Source organism: Bradysia coprophila, unplaced genomic scaffold, assembly GCF_014529535.1.
Source record: "Bradysia coprophila strain Holo2 unplaced genomic scaffold, BU_Bcop_v1 contig_232, whole genome shotgun sequence".
In the NCBI taxonomy this organism is placed as follows: Eukaryota; Metazoa; Arthropoda; class Insecta; order Diptera; family Sciaridae; genus Bradysia; species Bradysia coprophila.
The window spans coordinates 12,283,275-12,307,869 of NW_023503493.1; the positions used below are offsets into that span (position 1 = coordinate 12,283,275).

Here is a 24,595-nt window from a genome sequence, read left to right on the forward strand (position 1 = left end):
GCCACCCGAATTCAAATTTGAAAATTTTGTACCTGGAACAATTATCGTTATTGGTGAACACCATATGATTATGCACATAGACACCAGTTAGCAATGACGAACGGGCTGGACAGCACATCGGTGTTGTGGTGTATGCATGTCGAAATTCCGCACCACCGTCACGCAGCAAACGCAATGTTCGTGGCATAAAATTTAATGAACCTGGAGTGGTTTTAAAGAAGAAGAAGAAAAAACTGGTGAGTCGAGGAAATTGGTTTCGATTGGTTCGCGATTTTAACTTAAATTTAATCTTCGTCAAAGTATGTCGTATTCAACATATCCATGTTTGCGATTGTTAGAGGGACGTTGTACGTAATAATTATTCAATTGGATTGGTTAGTATTGCACATCATCTGCGCTATGCTACCGTGTGTTAGAATATATCATAAGATACTATTGTTCTCAAATGACAGGTTATCTACTGATAATTGCTTGTTAATCGTACGTGACGTCGTGACATGAGCACACTCCTACATCTAAAACAATTTCATAAACGGGTTGGTTTAAATTTGACATCCGCTTGTCGATGCACTAAGACCAGAAACATTTCGTACACTTTGAAGTCATTTCTCAATTTCAATTTTTCAATTTCATTTATTCCCTTTACTGTAAGTCAGGATCTTATGCCGGAAAATACCCTAAAATGTTTGTCCCAAAGGTTGTATGAAATGTTATGAAAAACGGAATTGCTTGTCCAAATTTTTTGCTTGTAAACACGATAACTTGAGTCCTCTAGTCGTCCTACATTCGCATCACTTACTTCTGATTAACGTTAACAATAAGACGATGAAACAGAATAATAGACAACTGATAAGAGTGGGAAGTTTGCGGCCAGAGCGGAGCGAGGGCCGTAATTTACACGAGTCGTTGTATTTAATTTATGATTTATGGTTAATTGAAATTGAGAATACAAACAGTACTTTTCCAAAGAATTTGGACTCAGACGAAGGTTTTTGTGATTCTTTGGGGAAACTGACACACAGTGCAAAAAGAACGCACTCTTGAAATCTTAAATTGACACGCGCAAGTGTCTGAGTTCACATTTTACGTAGTTGAAAAATGCGTTGTTTTAGCACCGTGTGCCAGATTACCCCAAGCCGTGAGAATACAAAAAGTACTTTTGCAAAGAATTTGGACTTTGGTGATGCTTCGGAAGTTTAACAACGAAAAATGAAATGAAATTGATTTAAAATAATATTCATAAAATTGTCAGTCAAGGGACCTGACCGGCCCAAAAGGTGGGACCTAGTTTTCAAATAATTTCTTAAATTAAATGCATCGCGTAGCTCCAGTATGCGTTACAATTCCAAGGAGCTATAAGTTACTTCAGAGGAATTTTTTTAGAATAATCTTCGTTCATGCTTGGAAATTTGTTGTTTTGAGGAGGGTGGAGGGTCTACAATATTTGTGTGGTGACCCCCAAAATTTTTGAGAAATTTTGGTGTATCCCTGAGGGATCTTTAATTTCTAACCGGGATCCCGGATTTTTTCTTGAAACGGATGTTTTAAGGATCCCATGAAGGATCCCATACAAAAGTCTTAAAGACCTACCTCCAAGTTGTTTCAGTTGTTCAAGAAATACTAAAGAGACTAGATTGTTTCAAAATGCAAAAAAAACGTCCATCGTCTCATAATATTACAAGTAAACCAATACAATTTTCAATATCAACAACAAACACACCAACTCACAATCTGTAAGGCATGATCAATCAATAACAATCCGGCAGAAGTTTGTAGCCAAAGGGCCTTATTCCCACTGCTCAAAACATCACACATTTCCAAGCAACAACTTACTAAGCTTTACGTGTTTGTGAAAATAAACACAAAACACCATCGCTAAGTCGGACGCATAAGTCTAATATTCAATAATAAAGAGCGGGAAGTAAAGTTGCTGCTGAATATGGATTAGAATTGATGATATCCTCGCGAAACGATTTAAAATAATTTAAAAGGTGTTTCATAGGAATTGTTGTTAGGCTGTGTCGGCGCTGCAAAAAGGATATAACGATAATGAGTATCATTCGCTTCCTCAAATATCTCACCAAATATCGTATACCGTACTGCTAACAATTCATAAAACATCTAAATTGATAGCTATTTCAAGTAAATTAAAGCGAAATCCCCGAGGTACAACATTTTGTAAATTCAAATTTAGTTCGAGATATCATCGTAAACCAACTTGTATCAGGAATCAATTCATTGAAGTGCAAATATAACCATCAACACATACTGTCATTGGAAAGTACATACGAAAATATATGCTTTGGCTTTTGGGGGTTACATAGTAAAAGCTTCCAATCCACCACTTCTCAATTCGAAGTTTTATTCAATGCGGCATCTTACGTACTTGCATACATTACATTAGAGTCATGTTCGTCTCAAACATTAAATCAGTTACAGAATCTTCAATAAAATCAAATAACACTTACCGAGCTCGACATCTTGGTCATCAGTTAAAATCAATATTATATTCGGTTTACGTTCCCTCAAACCCGGCAACGGTAAGAACGGATTTGTTTGCGTTTCGGATACACTGCCAGCATCGCCATTATTTCCACCATTTCCATTGCCTGATTTCTTGACACGATTTCCATTTGGCTCCCGAATACGTCGATGCGAATGAGCATAATCCACCACATATATCAGCAATACGATAAGTGCGAACCGAAATCGTCCCAACATATTAAGTGTCGCAGAATTTGCGCGCTTTACAAGAAGAATTTGATACCGATTCGTATTTCGGTTCGTTATCACAAATGTTGGTGCTCTGTTGTTTTGGTTTTTTATTTTTGTGTATTTTTTCCTTTTATCGTTGAGGATATATTTTTTTTATCACTTAAAACATTGTTGAAAGTTCACATTTTTCAAAATATGTATTGCCGAAGTGGTCGCATTGTAAATATGTGCGGAATGTTTATTTTATGTAATTGAAGCACCACATTATCGTATAATTCTGTATATATACAGGAATTTCGAATCAACAACACGTTTGGGTAAAATAAAAATTGGGGTTCGATGAATTTAAATAATTATATTGGTTCTGTAGGGCATTTCCACAAATTTTGTTGTAAATAAAAAAAATATTTTTTTTTAATAAAATTTCAAAAGAAATTAATGGATTCATATGTATTCATTTACAAATTTCAATAATAGATATATTGCGCAAGGGATTTTATTTATAAAATTTATTATGATGTGGTGTTGAGAGCACAACTTTTTAAGTTCCCGACACGTTCCATTGAAAAAATTGTTGTAGAAACATCACAATTTGAAGAGATAAATGCAGAGAGAGGACGTGTCACTTTAGTGAATCATAAGAAAAATGAAACTTGATTCGTTAAGCCTTCAATGACTTAAAATAGCAGTTAACTTTGTCTCCAAGTTATGTACATTATGCCACAGCTGCAATTTTTGCATGACCGAGACTGGCGTAGTCCACAAAAAATTGTTTTCATCCCTAGATGTCAAATATAGATTTTAAAATTTTTTAAAAATTGATTTACAACTTGCGTAAAATCAAAGAAGCAAAGAAGTCTTATTCGACTAAATGGGTTCCAATTTAACTAGAAGAAATAAAAACCGAAAGAAGTTTGACGAAAAAGTATGTTTTGTGAGTCGTCAAAGTTCGCCGACCATGAAAAATTGAGTGGAAAATTCGTAAATTCATCGGGAAAATGATTCAATTTTTGCTCAAGTGGGCTTTAATTCTTGGGAATGTTGTAGGCTATCCAGAACAGAAATGTTTTTGAAAATAATCTGAGAATCGTTTGTGTCGTAAGTGTTTGTTTGGCCTAAAATTGGGGAAAAATGCCTCAACTGAGAAAATCAAATTTTTGAAAAAGTGCACAAAATCTTCGATTTTAAATTGTTGGATCGAAAAGTGACCACAGATATTAAATTCAATTAAATGAATCAAAAATAATGTTTTTCGTGCATATTTCAAAAATTCGATTTTCTCAGTTTTTTCCCCAATTTTAGGCACTTACGACACAAACGATTCTCAGATTATTTTCAAAAACTTTTCTGTTCTGTATAGCCTACAACATTCCCAAGAATTAAAGCCCACTTGAGCAAAAATTGAATCATTTTCCCGATGAATTTACGAATTTTTAAGTTCAAAAAAGACTGCTCACAATAATGACGCAGCCAGTAAAAAATCGATCTTTTCTTTCAAAAAATAAAAATTCAAGTTCAAGATCCACTCAATTTTTCATAGTCGGCGAACTTTGACGAGTCACGAAACATACTTTTTCGACAAACTTCTTTCGGTTTTTATTTTTTCCAGTTAAATTGGACCCCGATTAGTCGAATAAGACTAATACGTCTAACAAAAATTTCAAAATAAGTTTTTGGTAGAGGTCAAAATATGTGGGCAACTGAAAACTCGAAAATTTAGCTTCTTTGACTTTACTCTCGTTGTAAATCAATTTAAAAAAAATTTTAAAATCGATTTTTGACATCTAGGGATGAAAACAATTTTTTGTGAACTACGTCAGTCTCGGTCCCTTACCCATTGCCCACCCCTGCTATGGCAGTAATTTCAGATTACCTGGAGGCAAAGTTACCTCATGCAGTATAGTTTCGAAGAGTTTGACGATGTCATGTCAATAGAAGTTTTTAATAATGGTTACAAAGAAGAAACTATCGCTAGACTCTTCGAAACGAACTATCAGTTTTCCATTAATTCACTAATGTGACATGGCACCTTCCTGCAACAAAAGAATCGTTCCAATTGCTTACATGTCATTTTGCATAACATACACGAGATATGAAGCAACGCACGCCTACAATCAATCGTTTTTTCTTTAATTTCTGTTGATTGATACAACAAGTTATTGTAGTTTAGCTACAACTGTGTCAGTCATTGGTTAGTTAACGACAAAATTATTTATTGTATATTAAGCAAGAACTTCTTGTCGTTGGTCGTTATCGAGTAGAGTCTTGGGAAATAAAAACTGGTAAACCGAGTGAACTCTAAATTCTATCAGGGACTGTTCGTACTTGATCGACTTATTCTACTTGAAGACAACGTTGTTCAGATGGATAACAATTAACAAGAACACGATTTTTCAATGAATACTATGGAAATGAGTTTCTTCAGCCCGTAGGCTGTTTTACTGAAAAACTATTACAGAATAAACGTCAACTGTCTTCATTTCAAATCCAACAATTTCAAGCAAAATCGTTCATTCTTCATTCGACATGGAATGGTCATGAATTGATATCGCGTTGTCCGATCTTATAATTCCACCGCTGTTTATCAAAATTTGTATGTTTAATCTGTCGATATTGAATTTGATGTCCTTTGTACAATAAATTCTCATTTTGTATCACAGCAACAAAAAAAAGTGTTAATTCAATGGAGAGAGAGAAGGAAAAAAAACCACCAACGCGCCCCATATTAGTACAGTGTTTGTATTATGATGCCTTTTAGTAACAAGTCGTGTAATCATGTAACGAAATAAATGCACGCATCTTTAGCGTGTCTCAAACTCTGTGAAGCATACTTTTCATATTTATATATAAATTAGGTATCGCACTTCGAAACACACGGGTGATGAAATTGAAAAATGAACATGTGCCTACATCTTCCGGCTACCCACGATTGGATAGATCATCTAACATAATATTATAATGATATTCTAAGTTGAATGAATTTACGGCAATGCAGACAGTTTGTAATACATTTTAAACGCTTTTGATTACCTATTATCATACAGTCAAATTTGCATATTAAATTAAGCCACGCATATATGTATACGATGAAGCATGGAGCACATATCATATGGAAATAAACACAACGTTACCATCAGAGACTGAACGAGTAGACGTAAATCATTTGGTTTTGTATTTAAATAAACATTAAATGCTTCTGGTGATTCCTCATAAATTAAACATTTTTGTTCAAACGATGATTATTTCTAAATCTTGCGAAATATAAACAACGATTTTCAGTTGATAGGTGATATGAGGCGAAAGAATATAAATCGTAAAAGAGTTGAATTGTGATCGCTCAACGAAAATTATGGTTGCGCACTTATTGCATATGCATATATGCAGATTCCCTCCGTATGCGACTCAAAAGAAGCCCGAGCACCAACCCCAATTTTTTAATTTAAGAACGAGACAACAACCACATAAATTCTTTAGGAGCCCTAACTTCTAGTTTCCATTCTTGTAATAAATTTTCTCGTCCGATCGTTAACGTTTCCCAGACAGCACAATAATATGAGTGAGAATCGCATATATTTGTTTACTTCACTTGATCTAAGTATCTACAAGAGATTGATAATAAATCTTTTACTTCATTTTCAGGAATTTTCAAGATTCTAAAACAATTCTTTGTAATTTGACTGTGTTATTTTCCTTGTCGCAACCCGTCTGTAAAATGACAAGTAGGATCCATTGTTGAATACTAGGGTGTAGCGTTTTGACGAAAGTATTTTGTTTTTTAAGTCCTGCGGGTAGGTTCGATGCAGAATAGTCCCCTGATCACGAAAATATCAAAAAAAAAAATTTGAAGTTCGACGCTCCCAAGCGCACCTCTGAAAACCGACTTTTTGGCCCCAAAGCTATAGTGAGATCAGTTCTGGCGACTGTGTGGGAAAACAATTGTTAAGTGTACATGATAATTACTCGTAGAGACCGTGGCTTCAATTTGGCATACTCTAAAATTTAAAAAAAATTTGACTCACTGATGAAAAATTACAAGAAGTGCTCCCGACCATCACTTTTTGAGAATTTTTCTGGATTTAAAGCTTGGTGAAATATGTGACTGGGAAGCAATATAGTCGTGTCGTAGCTTATTTTAAAGGGAATTTCAAGAGCTTTCAAACGAATATAGACTCGACGTAAAGTTTCACCGGGTTACAGATTCGTTGACCTTTTAGTGTGTAAAAAATGGTACGAGAAAAACCATATTTTTTAATTTTTTACAGAAGTTATGCAAAAACGGTTCCTAATTGTACTCAGTATTGCTGGCGTTAATAATTCTGCATCGAACCTACCCGCAGGCCTTAAAAAACAAAATACTTTCGTCAAAACGCTACACCCTATTGAATACTCGAAAATATTTCATTCTTATTTTTCATTAAACCGTTTCATTCCATATATAAATCCTTACAAAATTCGTGTAGTTTTGTATGGGTGACAAGTAGTCTAAACGTTCGTCCACGGCAGAGTAAAAGTAAACCTGGCAGGAGCGGTTCATTATTGAAACGTCAAATGAGGGACCTAATACATTGTATGAAAATGAACTCAAATGAACACTGACATAAGTTGAAACGAGCCATCAGAACAGTCGGAGCGTTTGCTGCGACTGAGCCCCGTACAAACCCGTATATCTATTGCGTACGTGACCCTATTGCGTCTGTCACCCTACTTTGACCGTAAACCTATTGCGCCGGTTAATGTAGTTAAAGTAAAATTATTATGGAATGTGTACATCTTAGAAATTGCGCATAGCGCAATTACGAAGCCCCGTACGACGTTCCTTTCAAATGAAACAAAAATTTCAAATCGCCCTAAAATTTTAATTTATTGAGTATAAATACACATAGGGCCTAGTACCGGCCTTAGTCCGAGGACCCAAATTTATTTTTTTTTCAACTACATTCTATTCGGCCTTTGATTACCCTCCAAATGAAACAAAAAATACGGAAAACGGATGAAATTTGCTCGAGTTCTATGTAAAATACACATAGGGCCCTAGTAGCGGCCTTAGTCCGAGGACCCAAATTTATTTTTTTTCAACAACATTCTATTCGGCCTTTGATTACCTTCCAAATGACACAAAAATTACGAAAAACGAATGAAATTTACTCGAGTTCTATGTAAAATACACATAGGGCCCTAGTAGCTTTTCACTTCTAAGGCCCTAACTCACGGTCCACTCACCCGATTTAAAAAAAAAAACTTTTTTTTCCTGGATTGGTATTGACAATACCTATCATTTGCCGTGTCATTTACATTTCCATCGTTTATTTTGCCATAAATATCACCAAAAGACCTTAAATCACTTAGGTGGCCCTAACTCACGAAGGGCCGACCCGAATATGCCCATCTTCGAACTTAGCCTCACTATTTTGACTATCTTTCAGGGAAAAAAAAATTTTGAAATCGGATTTGATTTACTCAAGATATCGACGTGACGGACAGACGGCCCAAATTTTTATTGCGGATTCGTCATCTATGAACATAGGCAAACACTTTGCCCTTACCGTCTGCTTCGAATTCCATCAATTACACACGGCATCGTAATCCTATAAGCCCCTTCGTACTTCGTACGGGGCTAAAAATTAATTCGCAAAAAATATAGGGTCTACTAGATTATTCAGGTCCCTAGTCAAACAAGCGCTCAAACAAGCGCTCCTGCCTGGGTTACTTTTACTATGCCGTGGTTCGTCTATAAAACTCAAAACATTCGATCTGATTCAATGGCCGAATAAATGGTTCATTTTAGAATTTAGTCAAATCGCGTATTCTACTTATTTCATGTCGGACCACTTATTCTACGGTCTTTTGATCGTATATTCCAGTAACAGTTACTATGTGTGGAGATACATAAAATCTTATTATTCTCACGGTTCGAAGAGATTTTTATTTCCACAAAAAATAGGGAATTGAATTCGTAGAAGACCGTGACCCGAAAATACTAGGAAAATACTTGGCTAATCGCAATTCCAAGGCATTTCCCGTAAAGCAGTTTAAAAGAAAAACAATCTGTTATCAGTAAAACAATCCTGCTATGGCTTCTAAGGTTGAATGAACACTTCATTTTCATTGTAAGTTGAAGAAATTCTTCTTAGTAAGTATAGTATGATACTCCACCGGTTTAACGAAATCCGCGAGTATGAACTTGATTTTTGAATGAAAATTTAACCAATTAAGTTTTGGCTGAAAGTTGAGTTTATCAGAAGTAATAAGCTGCAATTCCCATAAGCTCCATAAAATATCGAAAATTTCAGAAAATTTTATTCAAATGAAGCCATGCGAAACTTTTTGCGGAATTGAATGATTTCGCAGACGATTTCACACTCACCATAACAATTCAAATAGCTCAAGTTCATAGTTAATCATTTCTCTTATCAACTATAATAACAAAATTGAAACGATTACACTCAGTCTGACCACAGTCATTGAGCAACCGAGTTGAAATTGAAAGCTCTCGTTAATTGTACACAATTTCTTGTTAGAAAACGCATCAATTGAATTACAAAATGTACAAGTTCTATAGCGTTGCATTGATCATTTTAATCTTGTGCAATTTTGCGTTACAACAGCCACTGTTTCTGAAACGAATATTCGAACCAATTGACCAACAAAACCACCACCACCACCATCAGCGACAAAATCTGGGATACCATTCACGTCACCAAACCCAACAGCGTCTCGAACGTCAACAAGTGGAAAGTGATGGCGCTAAAAGATATCGCGATATTTGTCGGATAGTCAATGGTTTTTCGTCCTGTCCATATTAAATGTATTTTTAATTCTATAATTTAAACTGTGCTGTCAGCCTTAGACTTTGGTTTACTTTAAGTTATGTGTTATCTGTTATTGTTAAGTGCATGTTTTACTACGTTTAAGTATGGAAAAGTGATAAAGTTATGCAAAGTTTGTTGAGGAAAATTGAGGAAAATTATACAATTTGTTGAGTGACCCAAAAATCATTCATTGCCTTTCGCCTTAGTTACTTCATTGAATAGTGTAACTCAATGTTTCAACTCGTACAAAAGTTTATTTGTAATTTTTGTCATACTTTATGAGGATCTGCCCTAAGAACCCCGGAGATTAAGGACATAGCAAAATGTGAATTTTTATAATAAACGGCTTATTATCGACATCGTCAGATTTTTATTAAATATCAAAATATGTGGTAAAACTAATGAAGTAAAAGATTCTGTTTCCGTCACTGTAGGAGAAAGTTTTTAAACGAACGACGTAAAAGATTTTTAATGTTTGAACTGAAAAAACTTTTCTTGTCGCCATAGGTCTCATCTGAGGCGATAATTTGAACATTGTCAACGACATAAGTACATCTACTAGAGGATTCCTCTACTGTAAAGGCTTTCATCACTGGTTTATTAATGATTAACTAAATAAACTTCTTACAAAAATGCAAGCGAAATCCGATAACGCCCGAGCTAATGACGGTTACTTGAACTGACCTAAGATCAATTAAAAATCGCGTTACAAGTTACTGTATTTAAAAAACAAAATTTTATCACGTACGAAGTACGAATATTATATACGAGATTGTGAGACGAAGAAAATAAAGTGTATTATCAGGCTGCAACTGATGTGTGTGCTCTAAAAAAAATTAAAAAAAAGTTAACTTTAATTCAGAAAAGAATGAGAGAAAAAAAATTATTGCTTGTTTGGCCTTGAAATTGTTGTTGAGATTTAAATTTGTTACGAACAACCGAATCAAAGCTTTATCGTTTTGGTGTCGGTACAGTCACTGAGTTGGAATATTATCAATCTCTTGATGTTGATTCATTTAAAAAACAACAGCCAAAATTTCTGATTTCCAAGTCTAATCAAGCAATTTAAAGAACACACTTTGCGATTTTGACAGCTACAACATCTCGTCATCGGAAGGAAAAGTATGAGGTACGAATGGTTTGCAGATAAAAATAGTTATTTGTGTAACCTGAGAAAAATATCGAAACTCCCTCATTTTCGGCCCCGACACATGAAAATATGTTTTGTATGTTTGGAATTCCAACTTTGGAAAGAACCAAACATGTGCGTGGTAGGCAGGTAGGCTTAGACTGGTCATAAATCGCGACTTTGGATATCACAGTGTACCTTTTGTAATTTTAATAAAATTTGCTGTATTGGCACAGAACTCGTCATTTGCTTCCTCTTACTACTTGTCACAAGATCCAGTCCAGTTTCAATGGTGACAATTAGAGATCCCTTTAATTCGCTAGCTTGAAATCTCTGACACACAGAGCCTACTTTCTGGAATTTAATTCTTAAAAATTCCATAAAAATCTAAGAAAATTACTAAAATGTTTAAAATTTTGGAATTTTTATAAATTTTTAGGAATATTTTTGAAGAATTTAGCAGAATTTTTAAGAAATAAATTCCTAAAAATAAGCTCTGAACTATATTGCCAATAAGAATAAATGAGCTCGGCTTTCCGAATCGGATTTTCATGATTCAGTGTGTGTCACGACAACAGAAGAGAGTTTATTTCAAAGCAAATTAATTCTGAAAAATTCTGCAAATTCCGAAAAAATCTGAAAAGATTTCAGAATATTCGGAATTTTTGAGAATTCTCTGAAATAAGCCCTGTTATGTTGTACAGAAACACCCTCCAACAGAGCCACCCTATCAATAGTGTCATAATCCTCTGTTCTACAAAGTGCGAACTTAGTACGCATTCATATCTGATCCACAAACTCCACAGGTGAAAATGAGTCGAACCGGCTTCGCAGATTCGTTCATTTACAGAATGATATTAACAAAAGATTAATCAACAATCATAGTCACACCCGCTTCAACCCATTTGTACACATTGGAATATAACATCAATCAGTAAATAATTTAAAATGAAAACGATGTTACGCCAGCCGTACGGATGAGCATTGTAATCGGATTGCAGCAAAGTCCATTGAAAATATTTAATCAATGCTCGTATCAAATAATAACGCTGCATCGATTTAATTGTATATTTTATATGACCGAACAACAGGTAAACAGAGGATTTTAAGCTGGAATCGAAATTGCATACAGGCAATATTATTTATTATTAAAAATGTTCAATTGGTTCTATTGTTGATGACCACTTCAGTATATAAATACAATGAATGGTTTGACTGGGAGAAATTTTGTTTGATCATCATTTTTAGATAGAAAAAAAATGGTTAATTCTTCGGTTGCAAATATTTACAAATCCATAACCATAAATGAGAGAGTTCAGTTTGGTGAGTAAACAAACTAATAAATGCATATAATGTCAGTATTTGAGGAGTGTTGTGTTTTGGCTTAATGGCAAATTAATTACATTTTAGTTTTGTCTACAAAGAATTTTTTTTATTCAGCGGAATGTTGTGTGGATGGGTTTTTTTTCGACATTTGTCCTTGACTTGCATACCTTTTAGCATTGATTGAGGGCAATTTTGAGAAGTTTTACTGTTAATGTTTCGGATTATTTGCGAACATTGTCACGAAAAGGTAAATATGATTTCAGTTGAATGGTTTCTTTTAATGGCGAGCTAACTTCATTGATTGGTGTTTGTTCGATAAGTTGCTCACTCGAAATGAAATGAAATTGATGAATACACGCTAATAAGGCACCGTGACCTTGACCTACGTCTCAAACGAGTAAAATATTAAAAAGAAATTATTTTTTGTCGGAGAAGAGCAACTATAAACAGCTTGCAGCAACTTGTTGTTTTCTGGACTTGGGCATCAGACCGTTCATTCAGTACGTTAAATTAAAGCTAAACCACAAAATAGTGTCAAGCAATACAACGAGTACAACATATAGGACATTGTTAGCATGAATTCTTCAAATTTCGGAATTCACACTTGTCTTCTAACATCAGGTACATTTTCCACGATGTCATTACATAAAATATGTTATATTTAGATGAGCAATTAACATTATCTTCTTTAACAAAGTGAACCGTCGTAATAATTGGACATGGTCACAATTTTGTGATCCTTATTACGGAACGTAATGATTGACGATCGATAAAGAATATTTGTAGATCTGTTCCATTTCACATTCGCTCAATTCATCAAACAATACATGTGATGAGAATGGTAAAATTTATTGTCGAAGGCGAAGACCGCACAGAAAAATTTCGAAGCAGATGCTACCAAACCAGCTGTTTGAAACGTCTTTATGTTTCATTTGATTATTGTTATTTACCATTAGTTCGGAGGAAGTCGACCGTGATCGATGTAGATAAAATATTGCTCAACCTAAAACTTCAGTACAGGTCGAGGTCACTCAAATTCATAGATGAGATTATAGTTTTAAGAGACTTCTATAAGCACAGAGGTCCATTGTTTACTACTTCCTGACCTTAGTTCCTTTATCGTGGAAATTCCACCTGATTTTTGAAAACCTGAAATTTCCTGAAATTTTCATACAATTTTACCGGTAAACATGATGTTCCAGGTTTAAGCTGATGATTATTCACGCGTCAGGTGAATTCAGGTTCACATCAAAACAGGCTCATTATTTTCAGGTTAGTTTTATGAATTTCCAAAGAGACATACGCTACTACTATCTCATCAAGTATTCTAGGTATATTAAAGCCGTATTTAATCTTTTACAGACAGCGCACAAATATGAACGAGATTTTACGATCGGATCTATTACTTCATTCGATCTAAGCATATTCAAATCTTGTACTTCAATTTGTTTGAACATGCTTTTTGGTGTATAAAACCACATTAGTCAGAGCTTGTCATTAATTATCCTGAAGTCATTGTCAATAACAGATGATAGCCGCCCGTAACAGGTTAACGTGGTTGCCCATATTTTTTTTTCGCTAGAACAAAAACACCTACCGAAAATAACAAATTGAAATTAATTGAAAAATAAGTGATCAATTATCCAAGCGATTTAATTAAACTTTTATGGTAATTTGAATCGTTTCTAAGTGGTGTAAGAAAATTCGAACCATTTAACGATATTTAACATTCTCCATTTCTGTTATTCGATTCAGTGTACGTTTAACAGCCACCCGTATACGTTTCTACAATAGACACAACCATAAAGATATGGCCATTAAAATACTGAAGTCAGTTCGTGGAATAATATTATTTCTGAAAGTCTGCGGTCTCTGGCCCAATCACAATCGACATTACGTTCTATACATGATCTATGCCGTGACTTTTCAATTTATTTTCACCTTTTGTTACGTTGTCTGCAAATTCACAATATTTTTCTATCTAACCGAAGTGCATCTCATAACAAAAACTCTGTTTCTTTGGCTGGGTGAAGCCGCTTTTGTTATCAAAGTCTTCAATTTCCATTACCATAATAAGGAACTTCAACAACTGCTGGCCAGCATCAAAACCTTTCAAATCAGAAATGAAATGGAAAATGATTTACTGAAAAGGCGTCAACTGATGTTTAACAAAATTGCATTGTGCTATGTCGGATGCGCCGGTGTAGCAGTGTTTTTTTCACTTGTTTCACCACTATTTTCATCGGAACGAACACTACCGTTGGCAAAATGATATAATATGCATTTCGAAAGGTAAAATACGAGTGAATGTTCTCATGATTTTAGTTATCCATCGTGGTACCCGGTGGACTGGCATAACAACACATTTAATTATTGTCTGCTGTATGCGTACCAAGTGATCGGAATATTCTTTATGGCATTCGCAATTATTTTGTTGGAAACATTTGCCGTTTATTTGATGATAATGATGTCCGTGCATACGGACATACTAGCTATGCGGTTGAAGAGATTGGGCGTGCATGCAACTGAAATTGATGATAAGATTATCGAAACGGATCACCGAAATTATTTGAATTTAATTGAATGCTTTCAAATGCACTCTACTAGTTCCAGGTAAAGTTGTTCACACTACACTTAATAAGGCCTATTTTCAAGAATGTTTTTCTCTGGAAATTTTTGAAGGTCTTAAAGCTGCTGAGAATTAAAAAGTTCGAAAATTTTGATACATTTTGTGAATTTCAAGATTTTTGAAAAATCTGAAAATCTGAAATTTTGATTCGTGAAAATAGGCCCTAACCCTTGAGGGATTCTTATTTGCTATTTCGCTCAATAGTTTCCCCAATTTTTCTCTATTTTCGCATTAAGAGTGATATCGCCAAATCTTCAGGTGATTGGGAAACAAGCGGTGTCCGATTTTAATGAGTGTAGCTCGTTGGATTCGTCTTTCAATTCTAGGAAACACGTGTCTTTCACTTTTTCTTAAAAAAAATTGTTTTCTGTGAAAAGCGCTCAAAAGTGAAGACATGCCAGAGGGTACCGAAAACAGTTTTTCGGCAATAACTCAAGAAAAAATTATTTTAAATGGTTGTAATGTTGTACGATTGTCGGCCTTGAAAAGACCTACAGGTAGAGTATACGCACCGCTTGGTGCTAGTTGATCCACTAGAGTTATGACTAGAAATATAGTGAATGTTCGGAGAGTCCGCCTTCTCTGCAGCTTCGATGTACCACGGAACTGAGTATGGGATGTTGTAGCTGGCCTCACCCACTATCGTTGCACATATAATGAACCCGGTACTTTTGGGCTGCAAGCCTACAGAAGTCTTGAAAAAAAAAGTTGGTGTCAAAATGTAGATTTTTTCCTTCTTTATGAGGGCCCAACTGCCAGAAGAGCATCTGGAACGATTTATATGTGCAACGATAGTGGGAGAGGCCAGCTACAACACCCCATACTCAGCTCCGAGGTACATCGAAGCTGCAGAAAAGGCGGACTCTCCGAACATTCACTATATTTCTAGTCATAACTCTAGTGGATCAACTAGCACCAATCGGTGCGTATACTCCACCTGTAGGTCTTTTCAAGGCCGACAATCGTACAACATTACAATTTAAAATAATTTTTTCTTGAGTTATTGCCGAAAAACTGTTTTCGGTACCCTCTGACATGTCTTCACTTTTGAGCGCTTTTCAAAGAAAACAATTTTTTTTAAGAAAAAGTGAAAGACACGTGTTTCCTAGAATTGAAAGACGAATCCAACGAGCTATCACTCATTAAAATCGGAGACCGCTTGTTTCCAAAGTTAAAAAAATCACCTGAAGATTTGGCGATATAACTCTTAAATGTAGGAAAATTTCGGAAAAATTTGGAAAATATTTCCTCAAAAACAGTCCCTGCTTTGTGAATACTTCTTTCACAGAGTTTTAAATCAAAATTAACAATTTACATTTTTCAGCCTACAAAAATCATTCGAAAATGTATTTTCAATTCCATTTTTTATTCAATTTCTTGTGAGCGGTGCTATTTTATGTGTGACCGTTTTCCAAATAGTTATGGTACAGCTGATTTACATTCAACGATTACTTTTTTAAGCTTTTAAAATGTTTTTTTTTTCTCTCGTGCTGTTTCGATTTATTTGCAGATGAATCCAGCCAATGAGATAGTAAATTTTGTTTTCTATTTGAGTTATTTCATGACACTATCCACGGAAATATTTCTACCTTGCTACTTCGGCACGGAACAATTGCTGAAAAATGCCCAACTAACTACCGCCATATACTCGTCGAATTGGATCGGTAGGCCGATTTATTACCAGAAAATGATTCCCATTTTTATGGAATACACCAAAGATCCCAGATATTTGATAGCTGGCAAACTGTTCAATTTATCGCTGAGTAACTTTTTACTGGTGGGTAAAGCAATTTGATTAATGGACTTTACGATTTGTTGCAAAATTGAATAATTAATTTACAGGTTCTGAATCGAATGTACAACATGTATGCGGTTTTGATGAATGTCTTTGATTGAATTTGGTTACAAAATTATTCAGTTGTTTGCATAGTTGTTTGGAGTAGAGTGTAGAATGGTCTTTGAGATTATTTTAAAATAGTTACTGATTTTAGCATATCAGCAAACAAGTAAATAACTCGGACAAAATTTTAAAGATTTGTTGAAGAAAAATTTGTATTTGGCACGTAGTGGCCACTCACTTATTTTAGTGGTGCTTAACGTTAACATTTTTCAATAAACAAATATGTGGATCTCAATTTAAATCAATCTGCTACAGTATCATCTGTTATTATTGATAACTATTTCAGGAATAAACAAGAACATCTGACTTATTCGGTCTTATGTAGCAAATATCATGTTCAAACAAAATGAAGTAAAAGATTATAAATCCATTGAAAATACTCAGATCAAATGAAGTATCTGAAGTAAAACTGCTGATATGCTTACCGTATGTGAAATGTTACAACAAACATTACCGTCGTTAAATCAATAATAATACGGGATAGCTTCAAAATGGCATAAGTGGCTTAAGCATGTTGGAGATAGTGTTAATTTGGTCGGGGTAAATTGTTTGTCCTTTTAGACTTTTCATACACAAAACTTTTCACTTGAACATCCCTTTAAAACCCACAAGTCTGAACAGGTAATATTATGTTGAATAAACCGGACAGACAATGTTAATGGTATCAGAAAAACCTGGACGTAGTAGAGAGTTAAAAACACCCAAAAACGAACAGACGAATTTTATTTAAAAAAAAAATGAAAATTCGACCCACCCTAAAAATTCTATCATCGAGCCTGACACTTTCTATGATCTGAGTTGTCAGTCAATCGAAATTTCATTTTTAAAGTTCATTCTTCATGTGGTGTCAATACCATCGCTCAAAAACGAATTTGACTAATTTCGCAACAGTAACAACATTGAACAATATTGCACAGGTTACAGACTGTGATCTCATCCTCATATGCACGTGCTCTCTCGGTTATCCTTCTCGTAACAATCGCTTTTACGCCTATCTAATTCTCAGAGATCATAATGAACTAGCAACTGTGAATTTTGGAATTGGAAAGTTCAGAACAGTATGCACTGTAACAGTTTGATAGCCCAAAGTCGACCAAATCAAATATTTAAAAATCCAATTATTAATCAGCACATGAATGTGAACATGAGCATATCGAACCATTTTACGAACACATTTTAGTTTTTCATCTAATTTCTAGGAAATCCAATAATTTAATTTTATGACAAGGAAATTCCACAAAATTAAATTACGGATTCTGGATTCATTCAGTTTGAATTTTTCATTTTACCGTCAAATGAATATCAAAAGTGCATCAACCCATAATTGCTGCATAATTTCACTCAATGCCAAAGTGCAATTTCACATTACGAAATTAATTTAATGAATTTTCTTTGTTTTTTTGCAATTCTCCATCCTTCGTCCAAAGCTAAAAATACCGCAACAACACCATAACCATCTAACTAAAATTGAAACAAAGAAGTTTGTCCTCAAATACCTTTTTCGACGATTTGTTCAAGAGTCTAGGTAAGTATCTCAATTCAATGAAAATTTTATTATTAAACATGTGTTCAGACACAGTCGAACTTGTGGCTCTGGGCTCTTTGTGGACGATTGTGTGTGTATACATGTGTTGAACAGAGTAAAGTAATAAATTAAGAAATACCAAAAAATTCATTCATAATTCCAAAACTAAACGTAAAATGGAGATTATTTCTCGTGAGTATTTGAATTTTGCCGTTTTCTTTTTGTCATCCCACTCGTTTTCTGATAATATAATCGGATTTTAATGTTCTCAGTAAATAAACAAAAAAAAGTATAAAAATTAGTGAGAAATTTATGTGGGCAGCTTTTGTGTGATTGATGGGAATAATCGGCAGATCAACTATGTACGAATTTGACCTTCAAGCCCTTTTTAAATTAATTGAAACTCTATCTAACGAAAACTATTTACATAAGAATTTTCGTGGACCAATCCGTTAGAGCATGTCAAAAAGTACGCACAGCTATCATCTGTTATCAACATTGATTGAAGAAATAAACGTTTTCGGAAATCAATATCTTGAAAATACTTAGATCAAATGAACTAATAGATCCGTTAGTAAAATTGCCGTTTGTGAAAGGTAAAAACACTGATCGATACTTTATAGAAAACAATTATTTCGAGCCTTGATAATTCAACTGACTGAAGTAAGAAATGGTCAGGTTGACCTCGTAAGGATATTGACTTTGATGCCTAGTCAACTTGATTGACTTCAATCGTTTCCCACACACCATAGGTTAGGGGATGCTAATAAATTGCTATCAAAATTTACAAATTTGTGTAATATTAGCACGTATCCATTTCAAAACGTTCATTAAAAGAAATATTCGGGTCGACAGGCTCGGCTGGTCATATGGGCTAGTCGGGCAATTCCCAGAGTGCATTTCCTGTTTTTTTTATTCGTATTTAGACTCCTTATCCGAGTGAAATTTGCTTCCTTTTGGTAGTCAGCCCCAGCCTGGAACAGGTCAACCTGATTACTGTGAGTTCGATTATTTTACGCATGAAGATTCGGACCAACTTTTATGCAAGAAGTAGGTACTTAACACGTTTATTATATCATTTGTCGATGTTTCCACTCAGGAAGTTATATTAGGGAACACCAAGTATTTGGGAATTCTGAAAAGATGATTGAACTGTTGAAGGGGACACTTTTTTGGGAGTAGACGTTATAACATCTACAACATCCATCTACCGAGAAAATACTTATATTCATCAGTTAGAACACTGCAAATACTCAATCTAAAAAAAAGTGTTTAACGACATGCCTCGTGAATGATTTATAAAACTTGAAGACACCAGCACATGAATTCATATATCCCATTTGATCGAGTTTTAATGACGTAAAAAATACAAACAAAATATTGATTTTACTGAGGAAACAGCTGAAGTCAATAAATATTTTCCAGCAAAATATCAAAACAGGGGCATATGTGACTGAATAATTATTTTGTACATCTTAAAAATAAAAAAATGTAAAAACGTTTTAACAAGTCGCCTTATGAGCAATGATGATGAGAGTGCGCAATACATGAATGGGTATATTCAAATTAATGCTTAAGTTAACCGTTATTCGACCAGAAATTCATTACAGAGTAATAGACCTGGAGCTCACGACACTTTGAGTACCTCATAAGGCCACGGCATGAAACCTATGCCATTTTGCTACATTACACAATACGAAAAACATTTGTTCTACGACTTTTAGATTTAGGCCCTAGAATGGCCCTAACGAGGGTAGACCTAGTGTGTATGTCGGCCATCTCACTTCGTAGAAAGTCCAAATTGGTGCCAAAATGAAGGTTCCAAGCCGTGGCCTTATGAGGGACTCAAAGTGTCGTGGGCTCGTGATCTATAAGTTAAAAAACGAAAGTATTTCGTTATAATCTGGTATCGATAACGACTTCAGGAATAAACAGCAAGCTCTAACTGACGCGGTGATATATAGCAAAAAACATGTTCCAACATAATGAAGCAGGGACTATTTTAGGGAAAATTTTAGAGAAAATCGGGAAAATTAAGGAAAATAGGGAAAATTAGGAAAAATAGGGAAAATTAAGGAAAATCGGGAAAATTGAGGAAAATTATAAGGAAAATAGGAAAGAGAAAATAAAAAAATATTTTTTTTATTGCGTAAACCTAGGCATTTTGAATTCAATATTCGTTTGTTCTGCATTTCACAGTTGTCGGGGTTTTTATACTAATTGTAGATATTTGGGTGTTCTATAAAGTCATCAGTCAATCTAGATTATTTTATTTGAGGAACAACGAGAAGTTTGCAATTTCGAAACATTTACCAAAATTTCACAATCTCATTGTGAAGGATTAACTAGCTAGAGCGAAAAAAATTATTTGGTTTGAATTATATTCTGCGCTGATGTTTTTAATATTCGTCATATTTAGAATACGAAATGGAATTTAGAGGTGGCTTACTACGGGACAGTAGGGGTGATCTTTAAAATGATTAACATCCTTGACATAGTTAATTTGTCACTGAGACTTGAGGTAGTAGTTAATCATTAATATTTAAGAATAACTTTCATGTCAGTTGATATAGTCGTTTTCGAAAATGTAAATTCAAGATATAACATCGGAGCTGAAAGGTTCTTTCAATAAAAACGGAAGTGGCAGTCGCTAATAGGGTCTTGAGAATAAATGACAGAGATCTGAACAAGTTTAATTACAATAAATACGTCAGTTTTCCGATTGGTTTGCAGATTGAAAACTCAATTATTACAGATACTACAGATCTCCTGACCATAAAATGGTAAAAAACATAAAATTGACCTCTTTTGTTTAATGCTATAAAGATTTAAACATTAAATCTAGACGGATTATTAAATCACTAAAAATTGTAACTCTTTTGCAACTCTTCTTAACGTGTGCAACTCTTTTGCAACTTCTTACAATGATTTCCTCTCGGTCTAGACGAATTTTATCCGATACCGAACGAAGTATTTAAATCCCCGATTGCTAAAGGTTGCTGGTTGCTAAGTGATGGAGATAATAATCCTGGCCGAGTTATTAGATTTTGATTAGTTATCATTTGTCATGTAGAGGTAGCGGTTGACTGGAACGTTTAGCTTATGATTCTGGAGTATCTAGTTAAATGAATTTCGAGTGAGTTCACCTTGCACGGTGATTATGGACAAAATTGCGATTTAATGAAATTGTGTTTAGTTGGTAATTATTTTAAACTAAAAAATTGTTCTACTTTATGCCTCAAAAATGCAACGATTTTTTTCGGAAAATTAGTTTAAACAACGGAACGGACAGCGGTTCTATATTTCCGCTTCATTTTAACAATCGATATTTTGCTGACATGTGCCTAAATGGAAATTTTGCGCAATATAGCAATAGATGTAAAAATTGTCAATCCGAGGCGAAGCCGAGTCCAGATTAGGCACAAGTTAGCAACAAGATTTTATGTACAGGAAAGGGGTCTTCATTTTTCCAAACGTCATATATGAATATCCATTTACGCACTACTTTGATCGCACTATTGTACAAAAAGTTCATATGAAAAATGACTTTTCCCCAGTACTCCTAGCGACAGAGCACCTCAGACATACGTTTAATTTTCGCGGCTGATCAAGCACCGCGGTTCTTGGTCTTTCTTTACTAACAAAATCGTTTCATCAGTACTCATTATGTGATTTCAGATAGAATTTTATTTATTATTAATTGAAGAAGTCTAAGAGACTGACATTAGTATTTAGATAACATGAAATATCGAGATGGAGGTGTAGTTCGCTATTCACTACAAGGTATTATCTTCATTGGAGAGAAAAAAGGACTCGATGGTTTCAATCCACTTTGAGATGACAACAAATACTTTCAGGAAATCGTCCACCACTATCAAACCATTTAATTTATTTACCCATTAAATCTGGAAGAGAGTTTTGAAGTGTAATTTAGAATTAACGTAAAATCGGGAAAAATAAGGAAAATCGGAAAAATTCAGGAAAATGAGGAAAAATTGGGAAAATCAGGAAAATTAGGAAATTCGGGAAAACGTTTTCCCTAAAATAGTCCCTGTAATGAAGTAAAAGATTGTAGATCACATTGATGATGGCTAGGGGAAATCTTCGTTGAATATTAAATGCAGAAAAGGGACATGTCATATCGCGAAATTTGACACATTTCTTCATTTAACATTTACATATCTACTCGTTTGGATAGAAATTTCGCGCCAATACATTTTTCAGTTGTGATTTCGATCGAGAATGTTCACGTAACTAAAAATTGGACCAATTGGTGCGAATTTGATCTAGAGTACAAATGGAACATTTTTGGGATTTTTGTTAATGGAAATTACTCCAGATCGAGTTCTCACCCATTTGCAAAATTACGAATCTTGCTCGGCGGCGGGAGTTTTCTCGACATTCTGATGGTATGCCGTCTGTGAAAGGTTAATGTCTATGTCAGTCGACTATCTCGTAAATTCCAATTTTATGTCATAAAATTTATGATGTTTGCTCGGCATTGACTTCCATTAATACATAAAATATAATGCGAACTTAAAGCCGAAAAGATAATATATTATCGCGAGAAATCCACTGCTTGATCTACAATGATGACGACGTATTTATCAATTATGTTCCACATAAAATTCTGGCCCAACAAAGCCGTGTTTGGCCCAGAACATTCTTACATTCGTTCGTTGAAACTTGTGAGTTCAAAAATTTCCTTGTTTCATGAGTTTATGGATTACTTTTGAATAATTGAAAACACAAAAATCCAAAAAAGAAGGAAAGAATGTCATCTGTTGTCGACAGCGATGACAAAATAAATTATAAGTTCTGGTTAATGTGTGTTATCAAGCAAAATGTAGGATAAAACCAATGAAATAAACGATTTTCAATCAATCAATCTGTTGAAAATACTTCACACAACAAAAGTAATAGAGTCATTACTCGTTACTGAGTTAATGACTACCTACCTTGTCGCTGAAATTTATAACCAATTTACTGAAAATTTCCTGAAATTTACAGAAAATCTTCAAGAACTTCAGATCGGTTGTAAATATTTCAGTAGAAGCTGACTCTACTACCTCAATAGTTTAAAATAACTTTGTTGCGGTTGTACAGGTCTCGAACATCTGTCAACTAAAACTTCTTTCAGTGTACGCAAAACATCTGGGACCATTTCCCCATAATTTGTATTTTAAATGAAATTTAACTTCAAAATACGGACCTTGACAAGCTTGTTTAACATACTTTACAAGCACAAACTCTTCATTTGGATGCGGTTTTTTTATGTTTTCTCAACAAAGCATATTGAAGTGGGAAGCGATCATATCCAAAACAATCATTCATCAATGAATGAGGTGTAATAAATTTACAATTTTAATAAACACAACAAAAAAATATGGGCGATACCGCGATACACATTTTTCTTTTATTAGTTCACTGGATGCTGTGTAACAGGCATATGTCTTGGCATAACATTTAATTTATGTATAATATCGACGACCGAAGAAACGCTGTTTAATAACAAGTTCATTACATTGCATTTATTGCAACGACTTTATTTTCATTTAGCTACTTATTACCATCTTAATTACTCATAGTCCGGCTATTATACGTTACATTTGTAAGGTTTTTTGTTGACTTAAAAAACAAAATCGAATATCCAATTTAACAACATCAACTCCTACCACGTCTGTGGTTGTTCACATAAAAGAAAAAATATTTTTTATGTTTCTCCAATTGCATCTTCAATAACGCAAGAAAGTGTATGATTTCAACGGAATTTGAAACAAACAATAACCGAACTATTAAGTAGGTGTGCTGGTTTGAATTATTTATGGATTTCTAACATTTCCATTTATTGATGTGATGAAATACGTATACCTTCGTGGTGATAAACTGGTAAACTCTGCGTGATAATTATCATTTGTCCATACCGTTTATCTAACATATATAAAATTGGTGATATAGAAGTTCACATATGCACAGTCCAGGTGTGCATAAAAGTGCAGAAAATAAAAACTTTGGCTTTTCATTCACGAATTTAATTCGTTTGTATCGCAAATCTGCTGGTTAAGACATTGATCCGTTCATTGTTTATTGAACCGAAACGTAATTGAGAGGAGTGCCGGTAAAAATTTATCGACACCCGAACCTAACGGGCGTATAGACAACTCGTTCTTGTACACATGCATTCCCATTTGACAGATGTATCCTGCTATGTCTTTAATACGCTTCAGTTACCGATTTATTCACACTTGTAATCCACCAACTATGTATAATCCGAGATGTTTGTATCAATGTCCATGGCAATCATTGCAACCGATTAATTAGCCCGATATGTGTTCGGCTTAATTGAAAACGTTCGACACATGAAATATAATGACTCAACAAATTGGACCCATTGGATTCATTACCTATACCAACAAACTAAACAAACGGCATAGCTCCACAGATTGTTATTAATCTATTTAATCTCGTGGTGTAACAACAACACCACCAATAAAATTGATTGACAAATTTCCAATATGCCAGTCCAAAATTAGCATTTAACAGGAACATATTTACCGCACGT

General features: G+C 34.4%; 2 protein-coding genes across 6 annotated transcripts in view; one reads left to right on the top strand and one right to left on the bottom strand.

Moving 5' to 3' along the window:
• LOC119076662 (extracellular sulfatase SULF-1 homolog) overlaps window positions 1–24,595 on the bottom strand; it is a 44,652-nt gene that overhangs the window by 15,674 nt on the left and 4,383 nt on the right. For all 4 annotated transcript variants that reach the window (XM_037183551.1, XM_037183547.1, XM_037183548.1 and 1 more), the window contains exons 2-3: window positions 2,469–2,992; window positions 33–201 (exon numbers count right to left, since the gene is read on the bottom strand). In XM_037183551.1, the coding sequence (XP_037039446.1) occupies window positions 33–201; window positions 2,469–2,721 (422 nt within the window). In that variant the 5' untranslated portion in view covers window positions 2,722–2,992. The remainder of the gene's footprint in view (window positions 1–32; window positions 202–2,468; window positions 2,993–24,595) is intronic.
• Window positions 13,533–16,623, top strand: LOC119076693 (odorant receptor 94b-like). Of its 2 annotated transcripts, XM_037183602.1 has the most exons (5): window positions 13,533–14,238; window positions 14,305–14,592; window positions 15,933–16,032; window positions 16,119–16,385; window positions 16,451–16,623. In XM_037183602.1, exons 1-5 carry the CDS (start codon window positions 13,790–13,792, stop codon window positions 16,502–16,504), a joined length of 1,158 nt encoding a protein of 385 aa, XP_037039497.1. In that variant the 5' UTR covers window positions 13,533–13,789; the 3' UTR covers window positions 16,505–16,623. The 2 variants fall into 2 exon arrangements, with proteins under 2 accessions (XP_037039497.1, XP_037039498.1); XM_037183603.1 differs by having other exon boundaries at window positions 13,534–14,592.